Genomic DNA, 24,640 nt, shown 5'->3' on the forward strand with positions numbered 1-24,640 from the left:
ATAATTTGAAAGTGAACCAAACAATATAATTGTCATTCAAAAATAATTTTAAGAGAGTAAAATATCTTTATCTTTCTTTTTAAATATAAATATCCATGGAGCATGTTAAAACATCAGTCATTTGAAAAATGGAATCGACTTCCAGAGAGAGAATTGATGGAACCTTGAGTCCAGATCAAAACATACTCTTTTTGGTTTATTTTTCTTGTTTGTTTTGTGTCTGTGCTTTCTTTTACAACATGATTAATATGGAAATGTTTTGTATGAATGCACATGTATAACCTATATCAAATTGCTTGCCTTTTCAATGAGTAGGGTTGGAGGAAAAATATTTGGAATTCAGAATTTTAAAAAATAAATGTAAAAAGTTTTACATGTAGTAGGAAAAAATTTTAAAGGTGTGAAGATGCAAATGTGTAAAAAGAGAAAAAAAGGAAAATTCAGTCATAAAGTGTTTATTCAGTACCTACTATGTGCCATTTCACTATGTGATAGGAATACAAGAACAAAGAATAAACTAGTTCCTTACTACAAACTTAAATTCCAATGATGAAGCCATCTGCACGTGTATATTGAATAAATATTAAGAGAAAAATACAAATAAAATTTTAAAGTATTTAAATATAAGTTAGTTTGGAAAGGATGACACTAATAGTTATTAAGGAGATGAAGAAAGGCTTCATTCAGAAAATGGTCCTTCAACTGCAACTAGTCTCATATTTCCTTGAAAAAAATTGAGGCCATTTACTGAAAACTGTGTATTCTCCTCATCTCATCTCACATCATCAGATGCTTTCTACTATGATCTCTTCACCTTGCGTCATGTATTGAATTGCCTCTTCTCCTTGCCAACATAAATGCCTTTTCATGCTCAAATGGCCCCATTACATCTTGTCTTCTTCAACAGTGTGCCTCCTCTATAATCCCTAAACACTTACTTAACTTCAGCCTCTCCCTGTATACTGGCTACTTCCCTATTGCTCTACAAATATACACATTTCTCCCCCATCAAAAAAAAACCTTTACTTGATCCATCCATGCCTGCTAGATATGGTCCTATCCTTTTGAGAAGTCTTTCTATAATTAATGCCTCTACTTACTTTTTTCATACTATAAAAATTTTTTTAATATTGTTTCCAACCTCAACATTCAATTGAACTGATCAAATGTAACTGCTCTCTCCAAAGTTATCAATAATCTCTTTATGGATAAATATAATGCTAATTTAATAGTCTTCATCCTCTCTGTAGCCTTTGACCCAGTCGACCATATTTTTCCCCTTGATATTATCTGCTATTGAGATTTTGTGACACTACTCTTCCCTAGTTTTCCTTTTACCTGAATGACCATTTCTTCTCAGTCTCCTTTGTAGGATGTTTATCCAGATCATGCTTATTTATTCTAAGTATATACTCCAAGCCTCAGTCTTAGACCTCATCCTCTTGTCCCTCAATCCCACAGGTGTCTCAAATTCAGCCCATTTGCTGTATCTGGCCCATAATACTCTTGAATATAGCCCAAGGCAGATTAAAATATAATCAAAGTTTTTCTGGGTCACATGAGCAGCAAGATAGCAGACTAAACATTTTCTCCAATATACATGATATCTCAAACTTCTCCAAAAGAGAAATTATGTGACAAAGATAAAACAACTTCAACTATTTCCATCGTTCAGGACATCTAGAATACAAAACATTTTTTAAATCCCCCCAAACCCAGGAAATGATGCTCAGTGTCCCTTACTGACAAGGCATGCTACTAGCAACAAAGCTGCACTAGCAGACTTAAGGAAAGGATACAGACTTATATTAGAACCCAATCCTATATCCTACTACCCATATTCTCCCTCTTTACAATATCATTGAGGTCCCAACTCGTCTGTGTATTTTACTAAAGTTCAACAGTCAAATTGGCCATAGTCTTTCAAGAGGAAAAATCTACTGGACTGCAACCTGGAAGCTCAGTGCTGCCAATCTTTAAATTTCCTGAACTGGAGAATATAGACACTAAACTTCCACTTACAAAGAACTGAGGAAAAAGAGGATAAGTAACCAGGAAAGGATACCGGGTATAGGAGTCAGAGGGAGTCGAATAGAACTGCACTTAGTCTGAAGGAAAGAACTCAGTACCCAGCTCTGATCAGTTCTATCCATCCAAAAGGATAGACAGTCTAGAGAAGAAACCTAGACTAGTGAACCTGGGAATAGGCTTTGGGATCAAGCCCCCAAACTCAGAGGGAAGAGAGTCAGAAAGTGAGGAATAAAGAAAATGTAAAAAGGAAAAATAATGAAATGACCAAAGATTCCAGGAAGAAGAAATTCCAGAGACACTGAATTTAAACAGATAAATCAGTAAGGAAGACAATTCCAACAGAAGGAAATAAAGCTTCCACATCTAGTAAATAAATAAATTCTGAAAAATAAAGGAAAATGATCCAACATTTGATGAGATAAATGATCCTGTGTAAGCTCAGGTGAACATTGAACTACAGCAATATTTTTTTCCTGAGTGGTTTAAAAGCATACTGAGAATTATGAACAAAATGTATCTTCCACACCACATAATAAACAAAATAGAAAAACTCATGTCTTAAAGGACAAGTCTCAACAAAGAAATAAAAGGGAGAACAATATAGTAGGAATGGAAATAAACAGAAATGCAGGATAGCCTAGAATAATAGTTACGAGTCTTTTAGAGACAGAGTGCTGGGCCATGGCCCTAACCTACCCCCAAACCAGGTGCCTGCTCACCCCACCCCAGAAACCATGTGCCAGGTTCTCCCCCAAGTTCTGGGTGTGCCCTGCCCCCCCTTGCCCCACACAGGGGAAGGAGAAAGCACTCCCTTTGTGCTTCTGGACAGAAGCATGGGTGAAGTGAAGAATGTCCTCAACGCAAGTGGAAAGGGAGAAGGAAGTGGCCAAAGCACTCCGCTTCCCTCCAGATCTGCCACCTGTGAATTGCCCACCTTAATTTCTATGTGCTCCCTCTGGACTGCTGTGCATAGGGGTGGGAGATGTGAAAAAATGTCAGCAGGTATGGTGGAGACGGGGAAAGGAGCAGCTCCTACGAAGTCCTTCTGCCTTTATGGTACTTTCTAGTAACAATCTGGGGGTGGGAGGTGTGAGGAGGGCATCCATGTGCTCACAGAGAGTGCTCTGTGTGCCATCTTCAGCACCTTTGCCATAGGTACACCATCACTGAGCTTGAAAAAGAAATGCAAATTAACAATAACTTTAAAAGTAAATTTGTTCATTATACTGATCTCAAAGACAGGATGAGGAGAAACGATTTGAGGATCATAAGTCTCTCAGAAGAACATAAAAAACAAATTCTCAACTCCATACTAAAGGAAATAATATAAGAAAAGTGTCAGAATTTCCAAATATGGAAAACAAAATTCCAAATGACATACTTTATTGATTCCAGAAAAAGAAAAGAAAAAATCCAAGACTATAAAATCCCAGAAGCCTAATAGTTAAATTTAATAATTCAGTTCAAAAACAAGTTCTACAAACCATCAGGAGAATGTCCTTCAAATACGAAGGAAAGGATATTCAAATAATGCAAGACTATTCTGCACCCACTGGAAAAAAGAAGGGAATAGAATAATGTATTCCAAAGAGAAATGGAGCTCAGAATGCAGCCCAAGGTGATCTCTCCTGCAAATTCAAACTTAACCATTCAGGGCAAAATATGGATATTCAATCACAAAATAATGAAATATTTTTAGAAAGAAAACTGTAACTGAAGAGATTATTTGCCTCTTGAATATCCCAGGTAATAGAAATGCTGAAGGGAATAAATATGGCCTTCAAGGACAACAAAAAACCCACAGAAAGAATAGTAAGAGACTTCTCTCTAAAAGTACACTAGGATATAGGAATAAAGGTAGGAATCTGGTAGAGGCAACAGTGAAGAGATGAATAGAAGACATTATGGACAGAACTTAGTAACATTCTACATATGGGTGCATGCTTCTTCCATGGGACTACATTAAAATATGTACATAAGAGTAAATAAATAAGGAAGAGGGGAGCAGTGAGACAGAGAGGAGTGAATGATACTCTTGGGTCAAACAAAGGGATATCAATGAGGAAAAGTTGACTTCTGGAAAGAAAAAAGCCTATAGAAGATTGGGTGAGAAGGAGGAAAAACATGGAAAAGGGAGGAGTCCTTGAAATTAGAAAGGATTCCATTGAGGAATGTATGTGAAGTGTGAAGGGAGATGAGGCTTTTATATTGGATGTGGTCTGAGAGATTTAATGCTTCAAATGTCTACTTGCCCTGGGAGAGGGGAAATTGGAACCTCTAGAAGCAATTAACACCCATAAGAATGTGAGAGCATGTACATAGGAGAAGATTCCCAGGAAAATGTAGGGAAAATGGTCAAGAGAGGGTTTGGTGGGGGAAGACCCTATCATGGGACAATAATTTTAATCGTTCTTTGAGTAAGGCACAGTGGAAAAGTGGGGTCCAAGGCAGTGGCAAAAAGTGTTTGGAGGGGAGAGCCTGGAATGGATACTGTGGGATCTTTAACGACATGAACAAATCAAAGGAGAGAACAGATGTTTATACAGTCATGAATCTTAGGAACAGGTCTAGAGTAGACAAAAAGAGAAAATGTATAAGGAAAGAAGTGAGAGAAAGAGAGTGAGTAGGAGACATATTTTTATCTTACTAAAAGAGAGATGCAATTTAAAAAAAATAGAACACAAATTTATTAAAACTGAAAAGTTTCTGCACTAACAATATTGATATATTTAGGATAAGAAGGGAAGTGGTCAAAAGGGAAAAATCTTTGTATGGAATTCCTTGAACAATATTTTGATATGATATATACACAAACATATGCATGCATCTATATGCATATATATCTACAAACATATACATGTATGACAAAGCCATGCTAAATAGATAAATGACAAAAAAAAGATAATTCCTAAAACAAAAACTGCAAAGTATTCATGACCACATGAAAAAACTGCTAAATTACTAAATCAACCAGCATTTAGGTATTATATCACATTTTGAAAATTGGCATGAATGGTAAAAATTGCATGTTGGTGTTTGAGGAATTTTTTAAACCCTTAACTTCTGTATATTGGCTGCTAGGTGGAAGAGTGATAAGGGCGGGCAATGGGGGTCAAGTGACTTGCCCAGGGTCTCACAGCTGGGAAGTGTCTGAGGCCAGATTTGAACCTAGGACCTCCCATCTCTAGGCCTGACTCTCAATCCACTGAGCTACCCAGCTGACTCTGAGGAATTTTTAAAAGATAGGTACACAATTACATTGTTGGTGGAGCTATGAAATGGTACAGTTATTCTGGAAAGTGTTAAAAGGAGTTTTCTTAATCTCCCTTTGTCTCTTGAAGAGACAATAACAGACAGAATGGCCCTCTGTCTTTAAAAGGCCAACTATATAAGGAAAGTTTGCAGGGGGCTCCTTTTCTCTGGCTTCTGAGGGAGTACGAGTTCTGTGTTAGTCTCTCTCAGGAACTGGCAGTTAACTTCTGAGAGTTTGAATTTAGATACTGATTTGAGAAGGAGTCTGACTCAGGGGCTTTTTCTCCTCAGACTTTTGAGGAAGAAGGAGTCTGTGTTTGTGTCTCTGTGACAGGAAGTTTGACAAGTGACAGTAGAAAAACTACTTTAAGGAGATTATTTGATGATTTCTGTTTATTAATTAGCATAGGAAGATAGATAGGGAATATATGTCCAGATATGAATAGTGTAGGTAAGATAGGCCTACTTTGTCAGGCAAGAAGATCCTGCCCAAGAAGGCAGTTAGAGTTTCTTAGAATTTTAGTATAGGATTTTGATTATAGGCATAGTTATAAGATACTAGAGAAATCATCTCACTTTGCTCCCTCCTATTTCCTATCCTAACTTCTCATCAGAATAAATAAGTGTTCATGGTTTACCAAAGTGCTCTCCATAAATTTTATCAAACTCCTACCTAAAAAAAAATTAACTCTTCACAAAAGCAATTTGGAATTATGCAAATGAAGTAACTTTTATTTATTATTTATTAAAAATCTCCATATCTTTTTTCATTTAATAATTTTTATTTTTTAGAAAAGTTAACATGGTTACATGATTCATGCTCTTACTTTCTCCATCACCCCCCCCAACTTCCACCCCCAAAGCCTATACTCATTTCCACTGGTTTTAACATGTGTCATTGATCAAGACCTATTTCCAAATTGTTGATAGTTGCATTGGAGTGGTAGTTTTGGGTCTACATCCCCAATCATGTCCTCCTCAACCCATGTGTTCAAGCAGTTGCTTTTCTTCTGTGTTTCCACTTCTGCAGTTCTTCCTCTGAATGTGGATAGCGTTCTTTTCCATAAGTCCCCCAGAACTGTCCCGAGTCATTGCATTACTGCTAGTACAGAAGTCCATTACATTCTATTTTACCACAGTGTATTGGTCTCTGTGTACAATGTTCTTCTGGCTCTGCTCCTTTCACTCTGCATCAATTCCTGGAAGTTTTTCCATTTCACATGGAATTCCTCCAGTTTATTATTCCTTTGAGCACAATAGTATTCCATCACCAGCATATACGACAATTTGTTCAGCCATTCCCCAAATGAAGGGCATACTCTCATTTTCCAGATTTTTGCCACCACAAAAAGCACAGCTATAAAAATTTTTGTACAAGTCTGTTTATCTATGATCTCTTTGGGGTACAACCCCAACAATGGTATTGCTGGATCAAAGGGCAGGCATTCTTTTATAGCCCTTTGAGCATAGTTCCAAATTGCCATCCAGAATGGTTGGATCAGTTCGCAAGTCCACCAGCAATGCATTAATGTCCCAATTTTGCCATATCCTCTCCAACATTCATTGCTCTCCCCTTCTCTCATTTTAGCCAATCTGCTAGGTGTGATGTGATACCTCAGAGTTGTTTTGATTTGAATTTCTCTAATTATTAGAGATTTAGAGCACTTTCTCATGTGCTTATTGAAAGTTTTGATTTCTTTATGTGAAAATTGCCTATTCATGTCCCTTGCTCATTTATCAAGTGGGGAATGTCTTGATTTTTTATACAATTGCTTTAACTCCTTGTATATTTGAGTAATTAGACCCCTGTCAGAGTTTTTTGTTATAAAGATTTTTTCCCAATTTGTATTTCCCTTCTGATTTCATTTGCATTGTTTTTGATTGTACAAAAGCTTTTTAATTTAATATAATCTAAATTATTTATTTTACATTTTGTAATTTTCTCTAATTCTTGCTTGGTTTTAAAATCTTTCCTTTCCCAGAGAACTGACAGGTATATTATTTTTGTTCACTTAATTTTTTTATAGTTTCCCTCTTTATATTCAAGTCATTTGCCCATTCTGAATTTATTTTGTGTAGGGTGTGAGATGTTGATCTAAACCTAATCTCTCCCATATTGTTTTCCAAATTTCCCAGCAGTTTTTGTTAAATAGTGGATTCATGTCCCAAAAGTTGGGCTCTTTGGGTTTATTATACACTGTCTTGCTGATGTCATTAACCTCAAGTCTATTCCAGGGATCCTCCCTTCTGTCTCTTAGCCAGTACCATATTGTTTTGATGACTGCTGCTTTATAGTATATTTTAATATCTGGTACTGCTAGGCCCCCTTCCTTCACATTTTTTTTTTCATTATTTCTCTTGATATTCTTCATCTTTTGTTATTCCAAATGAACTTTGATATAGTTTTTTCTAATTCAGTAAAAATGTTTTTTGGTAGTTTGATAGGAATGGTGCTAAATAGGTAAATTAAGTAGGGTAGAATGGTCATTTTTATTATCTTAGTTTGTCCTACCTATGAGCAATCAATGTTTTTCCAACTGTTTAAATCTAGTTTTAATTGTTTGGAAAGTGTTTTGTAGTTGTTTTCGTATAATTCCTGTGTTTGTTTTGGTAGATGGATTCCTAAGTATTATATATTGTCTAGGGTGATTTTAAATAGTGTTTCTCTTTCTACCTCTTGCTGTTGTGATATGTTGGAAATATATAAAAATGGTGATGATTTATGTGCATTTATTTTGTATCCTGCAACTTTGCTAAAGTTGTTGATTATTTCTACAAGCTTCTTAGTTGATTCTCTATGATTTTTTAAGTAGACCATCATATCATCTGCAAAGAGTGATAGCTTAGTCTCCTCATTGGCTGTTTTGATACCTTCAATTTCTTTTTCTTCTCTAATTGCTACTGCTAGTGTTTCTAGTACAATGTTAAATAATAGAGATGATAATGGGCATCCTTGTTTCACTCCTGATCTTATTGGGAAGGCTTCTAATTTATCCCCATTGCATATGATGCTTGTTGATGGTTTTAGATATATACTTTATTATTTTTAGGAAAGGACCTTCTATTCCTATACTTTCCAGTGTTTTCAATAGGAACAGATGTATTTTGTCATAGGCTTTTTCAGCATCTATTGAGATAATCATGTCATTTTTGTTTGTTAGATTGAATATCTTATTGTTCTTATTGAATCAAGTTTCTCTTGGTGTCCTCTACTATTCACCCCCCTTCCCCCCCATATCATCTTAGACCATATAGTACTCCAACCTCTTCCTATGAATAATTCTTCTAATTAATATAATAGTGAAAACTATAATAGTGATTAGAGTTCACTACAGAGAATTACACATGACATTTCTCCACATAGGAATACAAATAATTAGATCTTATTGAAGCCCTTAAGGAGGCAAATTTTAAAAATAAGAGTTTTCTTTCTTTCCCCTCCATTTCTTATTTACCTTTTCATGTTTCTCTTGATTTTTGTGGTTGGATATCAAACTTTCCTTTTAGTCCTGGTCTTTTCTGTGCAAATACTTGGAAATCTTCTGTCTTGTTGAATGCCCAAACTTTCCCCTGGAAGTATATAGTCAGTTTTGATGGGTAGTTGATGTGTGGTTGAAGACCCAGTTCTCTTGCCTTTCTGAATATCATATTCCAAGCCTTGCAGTCTTTTAGTGTGGAGGCTGCCAGATCTTGTGTGATCCTGATTGGTGCTCCTTGATATCTGAATTGTCTCTTTCTGGCTTCTTGTAAAATTTTTTTCTTTTACTTGGAAGCTCTTGAATTTGGCTATTATATTCCTGGGCATTGTCTTTTCAGGGTCTAGTGTAGAGGGTGATCTATGGATCCTTTCAATGTCTATATTGCCCTCTTGTTGTAGAACTTCAGGGCCGTTTTGCTGAATAATTTCTTTTAGTAGAGAGTCCAAATTTCTATTAATTTCTGCTTTTACAGGGAGACCAATGATTCTTAGTTTTTTCTCTTCTAGACCTGTTTTCTTTGTCTGTCACTTTCTCATTGAGATATTTCATGTTTCCTTCTATTTTATCAGTCTTTTGACTTTACTTTATTTGTTCTTGCTGTCTTGAGAGATCATTAGCTTCTAATTGCTCAATTCTAGCCTTTAGAGACTGGTTTTCCTTTTCAATCTGGTCATTTCTGGTCTTCAGTTTACTTGCCTCACTTTCCAATTGTGAAATTCTGCGTTTTAAACTTTTATTTTCTTGCCTGATTTTGGTTTCCATTTTGCTTACCATTTTGTTTGATTTGGGGGCATCTTTCTCCCATTTGGGAGTTTCTGTCTTCTAACCTGTTAATTTCCTTTTGAGCTTTTTCCCGCTTCTCTCGCCAAATCTCTTCCATCTTTCTCATCATCTCAGATTTGAACTCTTCAAGAACTTGTGACCAGTTTTCATTATTCTGGGAACGTTTGGATGTGATTGCTTCTTTGTTCTCCTCTGCTGTTTGCTCAGTTGTCTGGGTTTTTTCTATATAAAAGTTGTTGAGAGTTAAAGATTTCTTCCTGTAGATCTTTCTCTTCTGGGGTTCCTGATTCTGGATTGCCATTTTTAGCCCAGTGCCTTCTCAGCTTTATCCTCACAGTCAGGGTCTGTCTGTGATCTTTAGGGTCCTGAGGTCTCAGGTCTAGTTGTTCTCAGGGTCAAGCCTCCTGGTGGTCCCTTTGCTTGTTCCTCTGCCCAAGGCTCCTTTAACAGTCTCAGGGAGCTGCTTCCATAGTTGTGCACCTGTCTGCACTGGGTCCCCACTCAAGGTCCAAGCCTGCTCTCAAGATCCTTGTCCTCAACTGCGTCCATGCCTTCACCTGCACCTGTGCTCAAAGTCTGTGTTCAAAGTCCACACATTCTTTAGCCTCTTGGGGTCTTAAGTCTTATGGCTCTCAGGAGCAGGCCCTGGAGCTGCCAATTACTAATGGGTGCCCCAAACTTGCTCTAACTCTTTTGCGCTGGCTTTGGCACTGTAGGTGGTGTGGGGGATGAGGGGGTTGCTCGGCTTGCGTTTTAATGAGAGCTGTTTCACCTCTTTATAGCATGGAAATACCCTGAACCCACATACCTTCAACGCTATGCCCTGTTTTGGGGTCCCTTCATTCGTCTGGATTTGTTTTTATGTCCCCTTGAGGAGTCCTATATGTTTTGGTTAGGAGAGGTTAAGTAGCTGCTTTTTACTCTGCCACCATCTTAACAAATACCCTCCATATCTTTTAATCAAGAGACTTCATTACTAGGCTTATATTCCAAAGAAGTGATCAATAAGAAAAAAGTTCCCATATACTCCAAAATATTTGTACCAGAATTTTTGTGATAGTTAATAATTGAAAACAAAGTAAAAGTTCATCATTTTGGGAAGAGTTAAATAACTTATAATACGTGGAATGATATGGAATAGTATTATGATAGAAACAAAGAAGCATTATATTGAGTAGTTTTAGTGACAGTTTTTCCTCTCTACAAAATTCTCTTTGTCATATAGGATGACTTTCTGGGATTGAAAAAAATGGAAGAGGTATAATTGGGTAGGGGCATGAGAAATAGGAAATATAAATTAAAAACTTGCTTTAAAAGTTAAAAATATGTAAGTGGGAAATGTTAAACAAAATAAATAAAAATACAATAAAGGTGAAGATAATAATCAATACATGATTTCTAAATATCTAGCCTACAGGTTGCCTTATTTACATTTTGGTGGTCTCTATTTCTATTTGAGTTTGACACCACCATGCTATACTATTTCATTTGTTGTTTTTATCATCTCCTATGGATTTGTCTGTTATCTCTATGAATATGAATCTCAGATTTATTTTTTTGGCCCTAAGTTCTCTCTTGACCACCAGTTTGATATCAGCAACTTCCTACTGGACATCTTGAGCTCAATTTCTTATAGACATTTTAAAAATGTCTAAAACTTACCTCATCTTTCCCTCAAACTCTCTCCTTTTTCCTTAATTTCCTATAACTGTCCAATGTACCACCATAGTTACTCACACTCATAACCTATTTGTCATTCTCTCTTGCTCATTTCTCTTTCACCATGTCTGATATCAGATCTGTTACCTAGTGCTATGGTTTCTCCCTTCATTGAATCTCTCCTATATACCATCTTTTCTCCTCTGAGACTGCCACCACCTTGGTGCATGCCTTTGCAACAGAAAAAAATGGAGGTAAACTGAGGCACAAAATTCCAGGCACAATTAATTAGTAAAGTACAAATTTACCAATAAATAGGATCTTCCCCACCAAAGCTAAGGCACCAAACAAGGGAGCAATTCTCTTTTATAATTTTAGGAGTATCAAACAAGGAACAGTGTTCATAGGACTAGAACAAGTTATGATGTTATGATTGGGTAAAAGAATTTGACATCATGAATGGCAAAATCAACACTTGGTTACAGAGATGAGGCATAGGAAACAGCATAATTGGCTGGAAATTGAGAATGAGGGGCTAGAAACCCTATGACTCCCTCTTGAAACTAAGAAATATTCATTATTTGAATCTATCTACAAGATTCAAGATAGTGGGCAAGATTTCTTCAGATGATAAATCAGACATCATTGACCCAAGAATAAAACAGTGGAACAAGAGAAATGGATTTCTAAATTTTACTCACTGTAGACAAGCTGAATTTCTGAACTAATTCAGAGTCAAAGAACCATAATTTAAAACAGTTTTAGGACAAAATCAATTAATGGCAAATAGGACGAATTAAAAAATGATATAGAGGGGGCAGCTGGGTAGCTCAGTGGATTGAGAGCCAGGTCTAGAGACGGGAGGTCTTAGGTTCAAATCCGGCCTCAGACACTTCCCAGCTGTGTGACCCTGGGCAAGTCACTTGACCCCCATTGCCTATCCTTACCACTCTTCCACCTATAAGTCAATACACAGAAGTTAAGGGCTTAAAATTAAAAAAAAAAAGAATAGAAAAAAATGATATAGAATCATTTTGATTATTTTACCCTCATCATTTCAAGACTATATAGTAACCAGTTAATTGTTCTCCCTGCTTCAAGTCTCCCCCACTCCAGTCCATTCCCTATGCAGATATCAAATAGATTTTCCTAAACCTACCATGTCTAACCATATCACCCTCTATCCAATATTCCAATGGCTCCCTATTTTCTTCAGGATCAAATTTAAGATCCTATATTTGGCTTTTAAAGCCATTCATAAACTAGTGCCTTCCTACTGTAAGAAAGAAAATTTAAGTATTTATAGATATATATTAAATGTGTGGCCGCCAGGAATCAACAATTTAGGTTGATTCCATAATTAAATCAGACCCAAGTCAGCATCGGGTTGAAGAGTTTATTTACAGTCTGGTAGGTAAAAAGTAGGAATAAAAAGAAAGGAAGAGGCTAGTCCAGGCCAAAGGCCTGGACGGAGAGAGAAGAAGGTTATAAAGCTTAATAATGAAGCTGTAAGCCACAAGGCCCAACAGCCAGATAGGCAGAGTTTAGAATTGGCCCAGCAAGGCCAAGGAAGTCAGCCTAACTTACCCACGTGACAATATAGAGCATGTGTTCTGTGGTCTCAGGAGATGCTTCTTCTTCCAGTTGGAGATGGCAACTGCCCCCACAGGAAGTTCACTAACTTACTTAAAGAGATAGTGTCTTTCATCACTTCCTGTGGTCCACCTCTAATTCAAATGGACAAATGGCAGTTTCTACATTGATTTGGACTGCCCAAAGGGCAGTCCCTTATTCTTGATTCAAAACTGCCGCCTCCATTACTGTCTCCTGTTTGCTGGCCAAGAGCCTACTGCAAAGAGCCTACTGGCAAAGAGCCCACTCCCTCCTAACCCAGGAGCTTAAGCTCTTCCCTGGGTCAAGACGTAGGCCTCCCCACGCCCAAAAACCCAGAAACGGAAACCAGTTGGACCATGTTGGATCACGGGAAATGTAGTTTTGATACATTTCCCATGTCCATAGAAATATATACACTTTTAGATGGCATTCCCAAATTTCACTTTTACACTACCTATGTAGGCTTCTCAGAAGCTACTTCCCTCCATGACCTCTAGGATCTCCTTACTCTGGCCTCCTTGATGTTCTCCATATTCCACCTTAGAGTATTCTCACTGACTTTCCCCACACCTGAAACTTTCTCTTTCCTCACCACAATCTCTTAACATCATTGGTTTCCTTCAGGTCTCACCTAAAGTCCCAGCTTCTGTAAGAAGCTCTTTCCGTTCCCCCTTAATGCAAATATACCTCTGTTGGTTACATCCAATTTGTTACGTATATAGTTTGCACAGTTGTTGGTATGTTGTTTCCCTCATGAGACTGTGAGCTCCTTGAGAGCAGGGATTGTCTTTTGCCTTTCTTTACATGGAAGAGAAAAACTTTATGAGATTAAGTAAGATGTGTGCATTCCTGACTTCTGGGATGAAGAGTAAAAAGTCAGAGAGATTGGAGATGAAATATTGATTTGATGAACAGAAAGTAATTTAGGTTTGAATCCCAAAGTACAAGAGAAGATATAATGTCCAATAGGGTTTGAACATAGTTTGAGGCCAAATTAGGAAGCACTCTAAAAGCTAACAGTGTAGTTTATAATTTATCTTTGAACTAGAGAACAAAAGAATTTATTGAGTAGGAAAGTGGGATGGTCATATCTGGACTTAGGAAAATCACCTAGACATTAGTGTGTAGGATGGACTGGAGCAATGAGACACTTTCAATGATCTAGGTAAAAAGTAATAGTGACCTGGACTGAGATGACAGCTGTGTGGGTAAAGAGACAGGTTCAAATGTGAGAAGGAGTATTATGGAGGTAGAAACAAAACCAGAAATCTCAATGCTAACTGAAAGATGCTTATAGCTTTGTTCAATAAAACATCAGTAATAAGAAAGAGAAGTAGTAATTCAAGTATTTTCAATGAATACACCATCTCCCCAATTATCAAATAATGACCATTTCCATGTGTTTATATTTGTCTAGGACATGTGCTGGTAAATATGCTCATTATAATCTCTGGGTTCTATATCCAAAGTATTTCATGTTCATTCCATTCAATTTTTTTGCATCTAATTTGCTCATATTTTACCCCCTTAGATTTTGTTAAGGTTTCAGGAAGAAAATATGGAACCATTCAATTCTTTTTTAACAAAAGAAAATAATGTTTACAGATGTGCTGATGGCAATTTTGGTTTATTATGTGTCTTTCCTTTTATATTTGCAGGCAGTGGCTCAAATCCGAAGATATTCAAAGAATTTCTCTGCTTTTCTATAACAAAACACTAGAGAAAGAAGTAAGCTATTTTCACTTTAAACCCAACTGTGGTTTTTTTAAATGCTAAAGTCATTTTTAAAAGTCTTTCTGAGGTTTCTTTTCAAGTTATTTGCATGTGGCCTTAAAACTACTGCTAAATATGTCAGAATCGTTCTTGGCTTTTCCTTGCATTCCCCCATGAATGTATTTTTGTTACCATTGGAGACCTGATTTCTTTGACTTTGCATTCCACATTCCACACTATACTCCTTGAATATCTTGCAAATTATGCCAGCAACAGATGTTTCAGATCCTCATGTCAAACTAAAGGGTTAAGGGCAAATATATGGATTTTTAAAACTTTTTTCTTAGGAAAAAGACTTAAAGCAGAACATCAGCTTCTTGGTTATGCATCTATTATAATGTGCTTAAAAAAGGAAATATCATTGGATCTAACATGTGTTTACTGTTCAAAAAAATGTAGTTCATAACCAGTCCCTTTTTAAAGAGAATGTAGAAAATGGAAATTTTTTAACTTTTCTGGGGCTCATTGATTTCTTGTTGTGACCCCAAAACTGGAAAATTGACAGCATAAACAGGTACAATTTTCTTTCTTTTCCCATACCAAAGCTTAACATAGCTGCCAAGGAATACATGCAATAGCCAGCTGAGTATTGAGAGTAGGCAGTAGCAAGAGGAAATGTTCCCTTTCTAAGTTGAACTTTATTGCATTTTGTCCCCTTGTATCTTTTGTTTCTAGTTGACTTAGAAAAGGGGGCAAGAAGAAATCATAATTTCCCTCTTTAAACCATCAAATTACAGGCTTGAATCACAAGGCACCCATAAAAGTATGAAAGATATGTTACAAGGCTCCAAAACAGCAACACATCCATTAAAATGAAGATTCACCTGAAATAATTACCTTTATTACATCATAGACATTGGTCAAAATTCAGCATGGAAGACCAGCATCTCTGCCAGAGTTTTCACAAGAAAACATACCTTGTGTGTTTGTGACCAAGGGTTGCCTTGTTCACTTTTGCTCACTGTATTTTGACTCTCAATAATTAACAAAACTATATATTATGTATAGTTGTCCTCATTTACAGTTGCTTAAGTAAATCTAGTCCTCAAACAATTACCATACATAATTAGGTGGGGATTTTTTGTTTGCTTTATTAAGATATTCATGGGTTAGATCTAGTAGCAACTGTATTCCTCTTTGATAGTAACATTTTTAAAATATATTTTAATAAGTATTTTTTGTTCATTCCTACTGATATCTCAGTTCATACTACTTAAGAATTAAACATCTAAAAGTGCAATCTCGTGGGTGTGGATTAATCAAATTTCAATAGTTATGCTAATATAGCTTTTTATTAGGATACAAATTCTTCTGGACTTCCAATCATTAAAATGTTCTAGTAACAACTGACTAAAATATACCTATACATCACAAAGTTAAGATCCTGTACTTTTGAGGATTCTCAGGGAAATAATACAACTCCTAATGTTCTTCTTCAACTCCAGTTTCCTAGCCAGATGTAATACTTCATAATGATGATGATTAAAAACAATAGTGAACGCTTACATTGAGATTTAAAGCTTTAAAAAGCGCTTTGAATCATCCACTCTGCTGAGCCTCACAAAATCTCTATTATTATGAAATTTAAAAAGACAGAGAGGAGGCTATATCAACCTTGCTTCAAATTCATTACTCTCATATCTCCATATAAATTTCAAAAGCCTATACAACCATTAACCTAAAATGTTAAAAACAGAGAATGTAAATGTTGTAAATGATCTTTCGAAATACAAGATGGCAAAGTATTAGCAAAAATCTATTCATTGTGAATATTGAAAAAATATCATAGGTATTGTTTAACCTTTTTTTTACTCTGGAGAATTTATATTCATACACATATGTGTGTGTATGTGTGTTTGTGTGTAGCCAGTTTTTCAGTAGTAAATTCACAAAAGAATTTGACATTTTTGTGATGACCTAGATCTTTGCCATATATTTCAAACTCTCATTCCCTGCTGCACAGCAAAACAGAACTAGTGAGCATTCCCTACCAGATGACATTAAAAGCAGTGGACCCCATTCTGGGGGCCTAGACAAACTGGAATTTAAAGGGCATTAGCAAAGCTATGGACAAAATAAATAGATCATTTCACTTTTTAAGTATAAGAATCAAATCAAAGTATAGAATGAATTTCTATTCCTTAAACTATATTAGCTTTCCCAATTCACAGAATGGTATCTTACTGATAGAAAGAACTCATTGCTTAATTGAATCAAATCTAATAAGTGACATTAAGAAATCCCTAGAGATGAACTTTTTTAGCTCCTTTTTTTTTCTGACTGAGCAATTTCACTAGTGTTGAGGAACTTCCAGTAAAAAGTTCCTCCATGATACAGATTGGTCGTCTCAGAATGTTAACTGGTGCATAAAAGGATTCAGTCACTTGCCCATAATGACACAGTCACTATGTAAGAGTTGGACTTGGAACTTGGCTCTCCAGTCTCCAAACCTGGCCCACTATCTGTAATACTATACTGCCTCTCTGTAAGTATTTTTTCCTAGACAGTGTACAAAGTCTAAGTAGTCATTCTTTCAGTAGTAAATTCACAAGAAAATCTGACATTTTGGTGATTAACTAGATCTTTGTAATTAATTCATTATCCTCTAAACTCCCTTCATTTTCTCAGGCCACATTGTTACTCTTTCTTCAAAAGAAATGTTCTATGATAATCAGGAGGTATTGTGAAAAGTTATGTAAAGAAAAATTAAGACTCTCTGACATGCTTCCCTTAGATTCCATAAAGGGTAGAAATACATACGGCAGAGTTAGAATTCAAATAGCTAATGTTAATTGACACTGAGGTCAATACTAGTTATTGGAATTCTGCCATCATATGTTCTTTAAGTCATTGATGTCTGTCCCAAGTACAAATTAGACTGATTGATTTTTATAAGTCATATAAGTTATAATAACTCTCTCTTAAGAAAGTTATTAATGGCTTCTTTTATTATTTTTTGTAGTACAGAGCAACCACATTACCTGCATTCAAGTATTATGTGACTTGTGCCTATCTTATCTTCTTTGGCATCTTCATTGTACAGATACTAGTATTACCAAAGTAAGTATATATGACCCTTTTTTAAAAGTAAAGTCTGTATTTCTTTTAAACTGAACTTTTATGGACAACCATGGGGCTGAGATTGTATATAATAACAAGAACCATTGTAATAATGTAATTGAATTAATTTCTTAAGATGACACAATTGAAGATTCATTCAAAAAGCTTGATATTAGAGTAACAGTAGCAAGACATGAATGGACTCTGTTTCTTTTATTTCTGGGGTTATTTGTAAGAGATTAGTTATTTCTTTTGATCCCCTATTTCTGGAGTGACAACTTTAGTGAAGGTCATTAGATCACAGAGCAAAGTTATTGGTCATTAGATCCAAATGCTTCATTTTTCATTTTAAATGACTCGCAGTGAGAAAATGTTTTTGTGAAGATATTTTGTTTGCCAATTTTATATAATAACAATTTTCCACATAAGTTTTCTGAAGTTGTAGGATCTAAATTGTCTCCCTCCCTCCCTTGCCTCACTCCTCCCAGAGATGATAAGCAATTTGAACTGGTTTGTACATGTATTATCATGCAAAACATATTCCCATGTTGTTCACTGTTGTAAGTGAAGACTCATATAAAACCAAAACCCCAAAATGAAAACGCAAATAAACTGAAGTAATAAATAACATGCTTTCATCTGAATTCTGATACCAATAATTCTTTCTCTGAATTATTATGCTCTGAATAGCATAAGCCCTTCAGAATTGTCCTGGATCATTGTTTTGTTAGGAATAGCTAAGTTTTTCACAATTTATCATTCCACTATGTTGCCGTTATATGTACAATGTTCTCCTGGTTCTACTTATTTCACACTGCATCAGTTCATGTAGGTTTTCCCAGCTCTTTCTGAAGCCATCCTGTTCATTATTTCTTACAGCACAATAGAATCCCAGCACCAGAACATACCACAATTTGTTCAGCCATTCCCCAATTGAAGGACATTCCTTCCCTCAATTTCCAATTCTTTGCCCCCACAAAAAGGGCTGCTATAAATATTTTGGTACAAGGAGGTCCTCCCTCTTCATTTTATATCTCTTTGAGATATAAACCTAGTAGTATTCAGGTATTACTGAATCAAAGGGTATGTACTGTTTTATAACCATTCTGATATAGTTACAAATTTCCTTCCAGAATGGTTGGATCAGTTCACAATTCCACCAGCATTTCATCAGTGTCTCAATTTTGCAGTATCCACTCCAACACTGGTCACTTTCCTTCACTGTCATATTGACCAATCTGATAAGTGTGAGGTGGTACTTCAGAGTTGTTTTAATTTCTGTTTCTCTAATAGTGATTTAGAACATTTTAAAATAATTATTGATGTCTTTGACTTCTTCATCTGAAAACTGGTCATATCTTTTGACCCTCTGTCAGTTGGGAAATGGTTTATGAATACAAGTATCAGTTTGACTTAGTTCTCCATGTATTTGAGGAAAGAGATCTTTATCAGAGAAATTTGTTATAAATTTTTCCCAGTTTTACAAAAACTTTTAATTTAATGTAGTCAAACCTATTTATTTTATAGCTTGTGACATTCTATATTTCTTGTTTAGTTATAAATTCTTTCCTTCTCAATAGATCTGATGGGTAAACAATCTATGTTTCTATAATTTACTTATGATATAACCCTTTATCTCTAAATCATATGCCCATTTTAACCTCATCTTGTTATAAAGTGTGAGATATTTGTCTGTACCTCATTTCTGCCATACTATTTTCCCAGTGTTGTGTTTTTTTGTCAAATAGTGAGTTCTTATCCCCAAATCTAGGATCTTTGGGTTTATCAAACATTAGATTTCTAAGGTCTTATCTATCCCATTGATCCACCATGCCCTTTCTTAGCCAGTGCCAGACTGTTTTGATTATTACTCCATTATTGGACAGTCTGAGATCTGGGTAGAATGAGTAAATTCTTGAGGAAGGATCTGAAATCAGGGCTTCTTGACTCAAAACCCAATATTCTATTCACTGATCCACCTAACTGCACAAGTAACTAAAAATAGAAAAGGAAAAATCTAGTGTTGTTTGTTTGTCTGTTTTTAGTACAGAAATATTCTACTCTAATAAAGGAAAAATTCTATCATGTTCACTTCACTTCTGATCCATTAATGCTATTCTAATGCATACAGAGTATTTCTCATTCTTATGTTCTGTTTAGCTGGAGCTATAGCGAGGGATTGGAAGTAAGTTATAACAGATTCTCTATATAACAGAGGATCAAAGAACTATCAAAATTCCATGTATACAGTTTTATCTTTCTGATGATATTTTTTCATTTCCCCTTTGTTGCAACAATATCTTTAAGCTTTCTAACTTCTTTCCTATCTTCCAATGAAGAATAATCTCAGCTTTTGTACCATTTTGTTTCACCTCATTCCAATATAATACATAAGAAAACATAAAATAAAAATGTATTGCTTCCAGTTATTGGAGACTTGCAAGAAGCTTTAGGTTAAAAAAAAAGATTTCTTACTTTGTTTTAATGTGAAAAAAGAAAAATGAATTGATAATTAACCAGACCAAAACTAGATACATAATCCAACAAAGATTTTATTTCCTAACAAGGAGGGGCAGAATCAGATTGCTCTGTGAGTTGTTTCAATTGTGCAAAGGATAGATATATACTTTTATAAACCTGAGTGAGTTTTATTTCATCAACAAGGGAAAATATCTTTAATTATCAGAACATTCTATAGGATTTTGAGTTGGAAGAGAAAGTAGAGTCACAATTTACTTTATAAACAATTTTAGTTGCTGGCATTACACAAGGTCATTTTGCTAATCGAGCTCTTTGTTCAATATACAGTTAATCTTGATCTCCTTTCTCACATCTCTTATCTATATAGATCTTTATTTTAGAAAGCAAAGCAAATTGCAAATCAAATTAAACTTGTTGGCATAGTCAATGATGCATGTTTAATATGTACTTCTGAAGTTCTGGTACATTTGGTTTTAGGCAGAAGTTTAGCCAACTTGGAAGAAGTGTTTGCTTCTATCTTCTTTTCAATGTGATATTTTTTCCCCTTTGATCTGACCCATCTCTGAAGTTAATGAATGAATGAATGAGTGAATGAATGAATGAATGAAAAAAAACAGGTATTATACTTGTTGACTAAGCACTGGGAATAGAAATACAAAAGTGAAACCTGCTGTCATGTATCTCACTTTTTAATGGGGGAGACAACATATATAGTGAGTTCAGTGGAACCATAAGGATGGTGAGTTGATTCATAGAGTAATGAATTGGCATGTTCATTACAGAGGAAATGGTACTATTGAATTGATAATTATTGGCTGAAAGATATAGAAAATAAGAGAGGGATAGTAAATTATCCCTAATTCAGCACACTCTCCAGTCCAATCAAGGAAAATAGCATAACAGGAGGTCCAATGCAGTCAGAATTAGTCCAAACAGAAAGGAAGAATTCCAAAAAAGATGACAAAATCACCCAGGTAGATGGCTAGATGACTGAATGCTATATAACCCAATTCTAGAGCCCAAGTAGATATATTTCTAAGTTTTGTGGTTGTTTAGTTATTTCAGTCATGTCAGACTCTTTATGACCCAATTTGGGGCCTTCTTGCAAAGACATTGAGTGGTTTGTCATTTCTTTCTTCAGTTCATTTTAAAGATGAGAAAATGGAGGGAAACAGGGTTAAGTGATTTGCCCAGGGTCACACAACTAGGAAGTGTCTAAAGTTAGATTTGAATTTAGGAAGATGAGTCTTCCTGACTCCAGACCAGGCACTCTATCCACTTTGCTATCCAACTGCCCTGCTTATTCAAACTTCAAACAAGTCCATTCAGTACCAGGCTAAGAGCTTTAAAGTTGAGAAGATCAATTCCCCAACTAATTGAAACATGGGCAAAGAAGTTTTAAAAATACTTCTAAAGTCTCTTTTGTCTTTCAGTGAAGGAATCTACTAAATTCTTTCCAACTCCACCTTTTGTATATATATGAAAAAGAGAATTTCATATGCAAATATAAAATAAAAGGCCTTGTATTTGCTAAAATAAGAGTGATTTGTTTAATTATTTAGTGTTCATTCTATCAAAAAGTTATGTATAGAAACACAGAATATTCAAACCTGAAGGCACCCAAGAGATCAACTAATCCAAACACCACACACCTCATGTTCCAGATGAGGAAACTAAGATCAAGAGAAAGGAAGTTGCATAAGTTAGTGGCAGATGCAGGACCAGAGCTAAGGGCTCTCAACTCCGTGCCAGTGCTCTTTTCACAGTGCTCAAGGAGCCTTGTAGTCAGCAGGGAAATAAAGACAATTTGGCATCTGTCAGATCCTCTGAATTGCTTGATTTCATGTCAAGAGCTTTGTACCTTAGGAAATTTTACATGTTTGAATATAAACTGTTTTGACACTTAAGGTTGCATTTTCTTAGATTTTCTCAATTATCTCCTATATAATAACTATGCTTGTTCTATATTCACTTACATTAAAGAGATAAAAAGGGAGAAGACAGAATAAAGGAACAGAGAAGACAAGATAATATATTCATTTTCATAAAAGAAGTTCAAAGATGGAAGTTTGTTGCTGATTGATCCCTTAAGAACCCTTAAGATCCCTGCAGTAAGACTAAAATTAATCTAGTGTCCACTCTGAGGCCAGTACCAATAAGGTAAATGGAGGGATGGTAGGCTAAGTAAGGACAGGTAAACTAGTCCAGGTAGGAAAAAATGAAGCAAGTTAAAGCATCTTTGGGATCAGACCTATGAATGGAAAGTATACTTCTAACCTAATTGAGATGGGGAGATGAAGGAAGGAAGGAAGGAAAGAAGGAAAGAAGGACAGAAACATGTTAAATGAAAGAAATCTCTAATGGTGAAATTGTAATTATTCCCTGATGGCAATATTTTTAAGTATGGAAAACTCCTTGGTGACTATTAAATTGATCTTTTATATATATATTTATATGCCTAACTCTTTAGGTTAATTCTGATTTCAATATTTGTATCTTATACACATAATATTTTGGTTTTCCTCTTTCAGCTTTTGTTTTCTTTTCTCCATTCTGTTTATTTCTTATCAGCAATGAAATTCACTAATGAATGGGAATTATTCAGAAAAAGCAAAAATCTTTGAGGCCTGAACCTAGTATTGAATTTTGAGTATCTCCCATTTTTCTTATCTACAAAACTAATCTTATCTGCCAAATTGAACCCATGAATGGGTAATTGAAAAAATAATTATGATTTATTTTTGTTGATAATTTTTTATTAAATCTTGTATATTTCTTAAACTCAAGTTGGATTTGGAATAATTATATCATACTTATAAAAATGGGCATGTACCACTAGCCTCAAAAAATTCCTTGGCAATTAATAAATATTTCATTGTATATGCATCTTTCCCCCACTTTCAACTCACTCTTTAAATGGCTCTTTTCTTTGGACTTTGTTATTCAGGCTCAAGTTGAACTAGATGACCTTTGGATCTAGTCCAGCTCTGATATTTTGTGGTTCCATGATATGATTTCAGGTACTCCACTGCCAATGCTATAGTACCCTGTACTGGAAGGGCAGAAGGATATTAATTTATTACTGCTTCAAGAAGGGAAGAATTCTTTTCTTATAGGGTTGAGTAATAGATACTGCCTTTTAGGTATTTGGAACTTACTCATATTTGGCTGAACTAACTCTAAATAGCAGCAAGAAGCAAGATTAAGTATAAAAGTACTGCTTGCAACCTAAACAGAAATGAAGTAGACATGATAATATTTGGAACAGAACCTTGCAGGGTATCTTATCAGATTTAGCTTATATCTCTGGAGGCTCCTTGCAGCAGAAATACCCTGTAGTTGTAATTAAAAGTTTAATCAAACTTTAATCCATTTCTTTCATCCTCCAAGGGATCCTGATTGGGTAGCTAACTACAGCACATTCTCTTCTTATAACTTCAAAACTATACCCTAAGTAGCAATACAAGTTGATTCTGTTTGTTTCTTTTTTTTAATTTTCCAGGTCTTCTTAAACAAAGGGCGATAAAAGGAAAGTCCCCCTCTCCCTAAAAGTAATTTTAATCCAGGTTAAAGCAGGTAATCAAAATTAACCCAAATATGATAGGCAAAAACTTCAAGTTTATAATCTTGTACCTTATGTAGTTAAAAAAGAGAGAGAAGTTGGTTCTTACATGAGTTGGATTCTAGAAGAGGAAAAAAATATCCAAAATGAATGTGTGTCTTATTAGTATCACTATTTTTATCACATTCATGGACCCGGTTCACTGGTTATTACCTTTCATCAAATTATCTCTCTTACCCTTCTCAGGGTCACTTGTTAGTAATGAACAGACTGAAAATAAGCAGAGAAGGAGGGGCAGGGGGGAATTCTGAATCTTCAGTCAGCCCTTACTCATCCAATCCAGCTAATTAAAACAATGGCATTGGAAATGACTAGAGAAAGCAAGAATATATTTGCCTCGAGCATGACAAAAAACAGTCACTTTGCTTTTCTGTAAATGTTATGAGTCTCTCTTATATGACTTTTTAAAAAGTATCTTCACATCCAGCCTATCATCAAAATTGATTAATTTACATAGACATCTTGGTATGCCTAATGAGCCCAAACCTGTCATCTTTAAAACAGACACATTTAATGGTTCTAATGAATGGCTTTAGAACAACCATCACTATGTCATAAAATGTTCTTGTTTTTCCTGAATAGGATGACAGTTCCTTTCATTTGAACACACCATATGCCATGGATACTCTGATGCTATACAAATTAATTTGATAAAGGGAGTGAATGTTTGACCTACACAAGTGTCATGTCCCAAATAGTATAATATACTCTATTTTTTTTCTATTTTTGTTGATCCTTTTTGTTTTATATCACATTTATTTCCTAATATATGTCACTCCCTTCCCTATCCAGGGAGCCTTCCTTTGAAAGAAAGAAAGAAAGAAAGAAAGAAAGAAAGAAAGAAAGAAAGAAAGAAAGAAAGAAAGAAAGAAAGAAAGAAAGAAAG

At 35.3% G+C, this 24,640-nt stretch overlaps 1 protein-coding gene across 1 annotated transcript in view; it reads left to right on the forward strand.

The window, feature by feature from the left end:
* The window catches only part of ADCY2 (adenylate cyclase 2), a 574,349-nt gene that overhangs the window by 450,012 nt on the left and 99,697 nt on the right, over positions 1 to 24,640 (forward strand). The window contains exons 13-15 of the mRNA XM_044681919.1: positions 14,477 to 14,546; positions 17,554 to 17,651; positions 19,812 to 19,836. Of these exons, the coding sequence (XP_044537854.1) occupies positions 14,477 to 14,546; positions 17,554 to 17,651; positions 19,812 to 19,836 (193 nt within the window). The remainder of the gene's footprint in view (positions 1 to 14,476; positions 14,547 to 17,553; positions 17,652 to 19,811; positions 19,837 to 24,640) is intronic.

The sequence above is a fragment of the Gracilinanus agilis genome, chromosome 1 (genome assembly GCF_016433145.1).
Source record: "Gracilinanus agilis isolate LMUSP501 chromosome 1, AgileGrace, whole genome shotgun sequence".
Lineage (NCBI taxonomy): Eukaryota > Metazoa > Chordata > Mammalia > Didelphimorphia > Didelphidae > Gracilinanus > Gracilinanus agilis.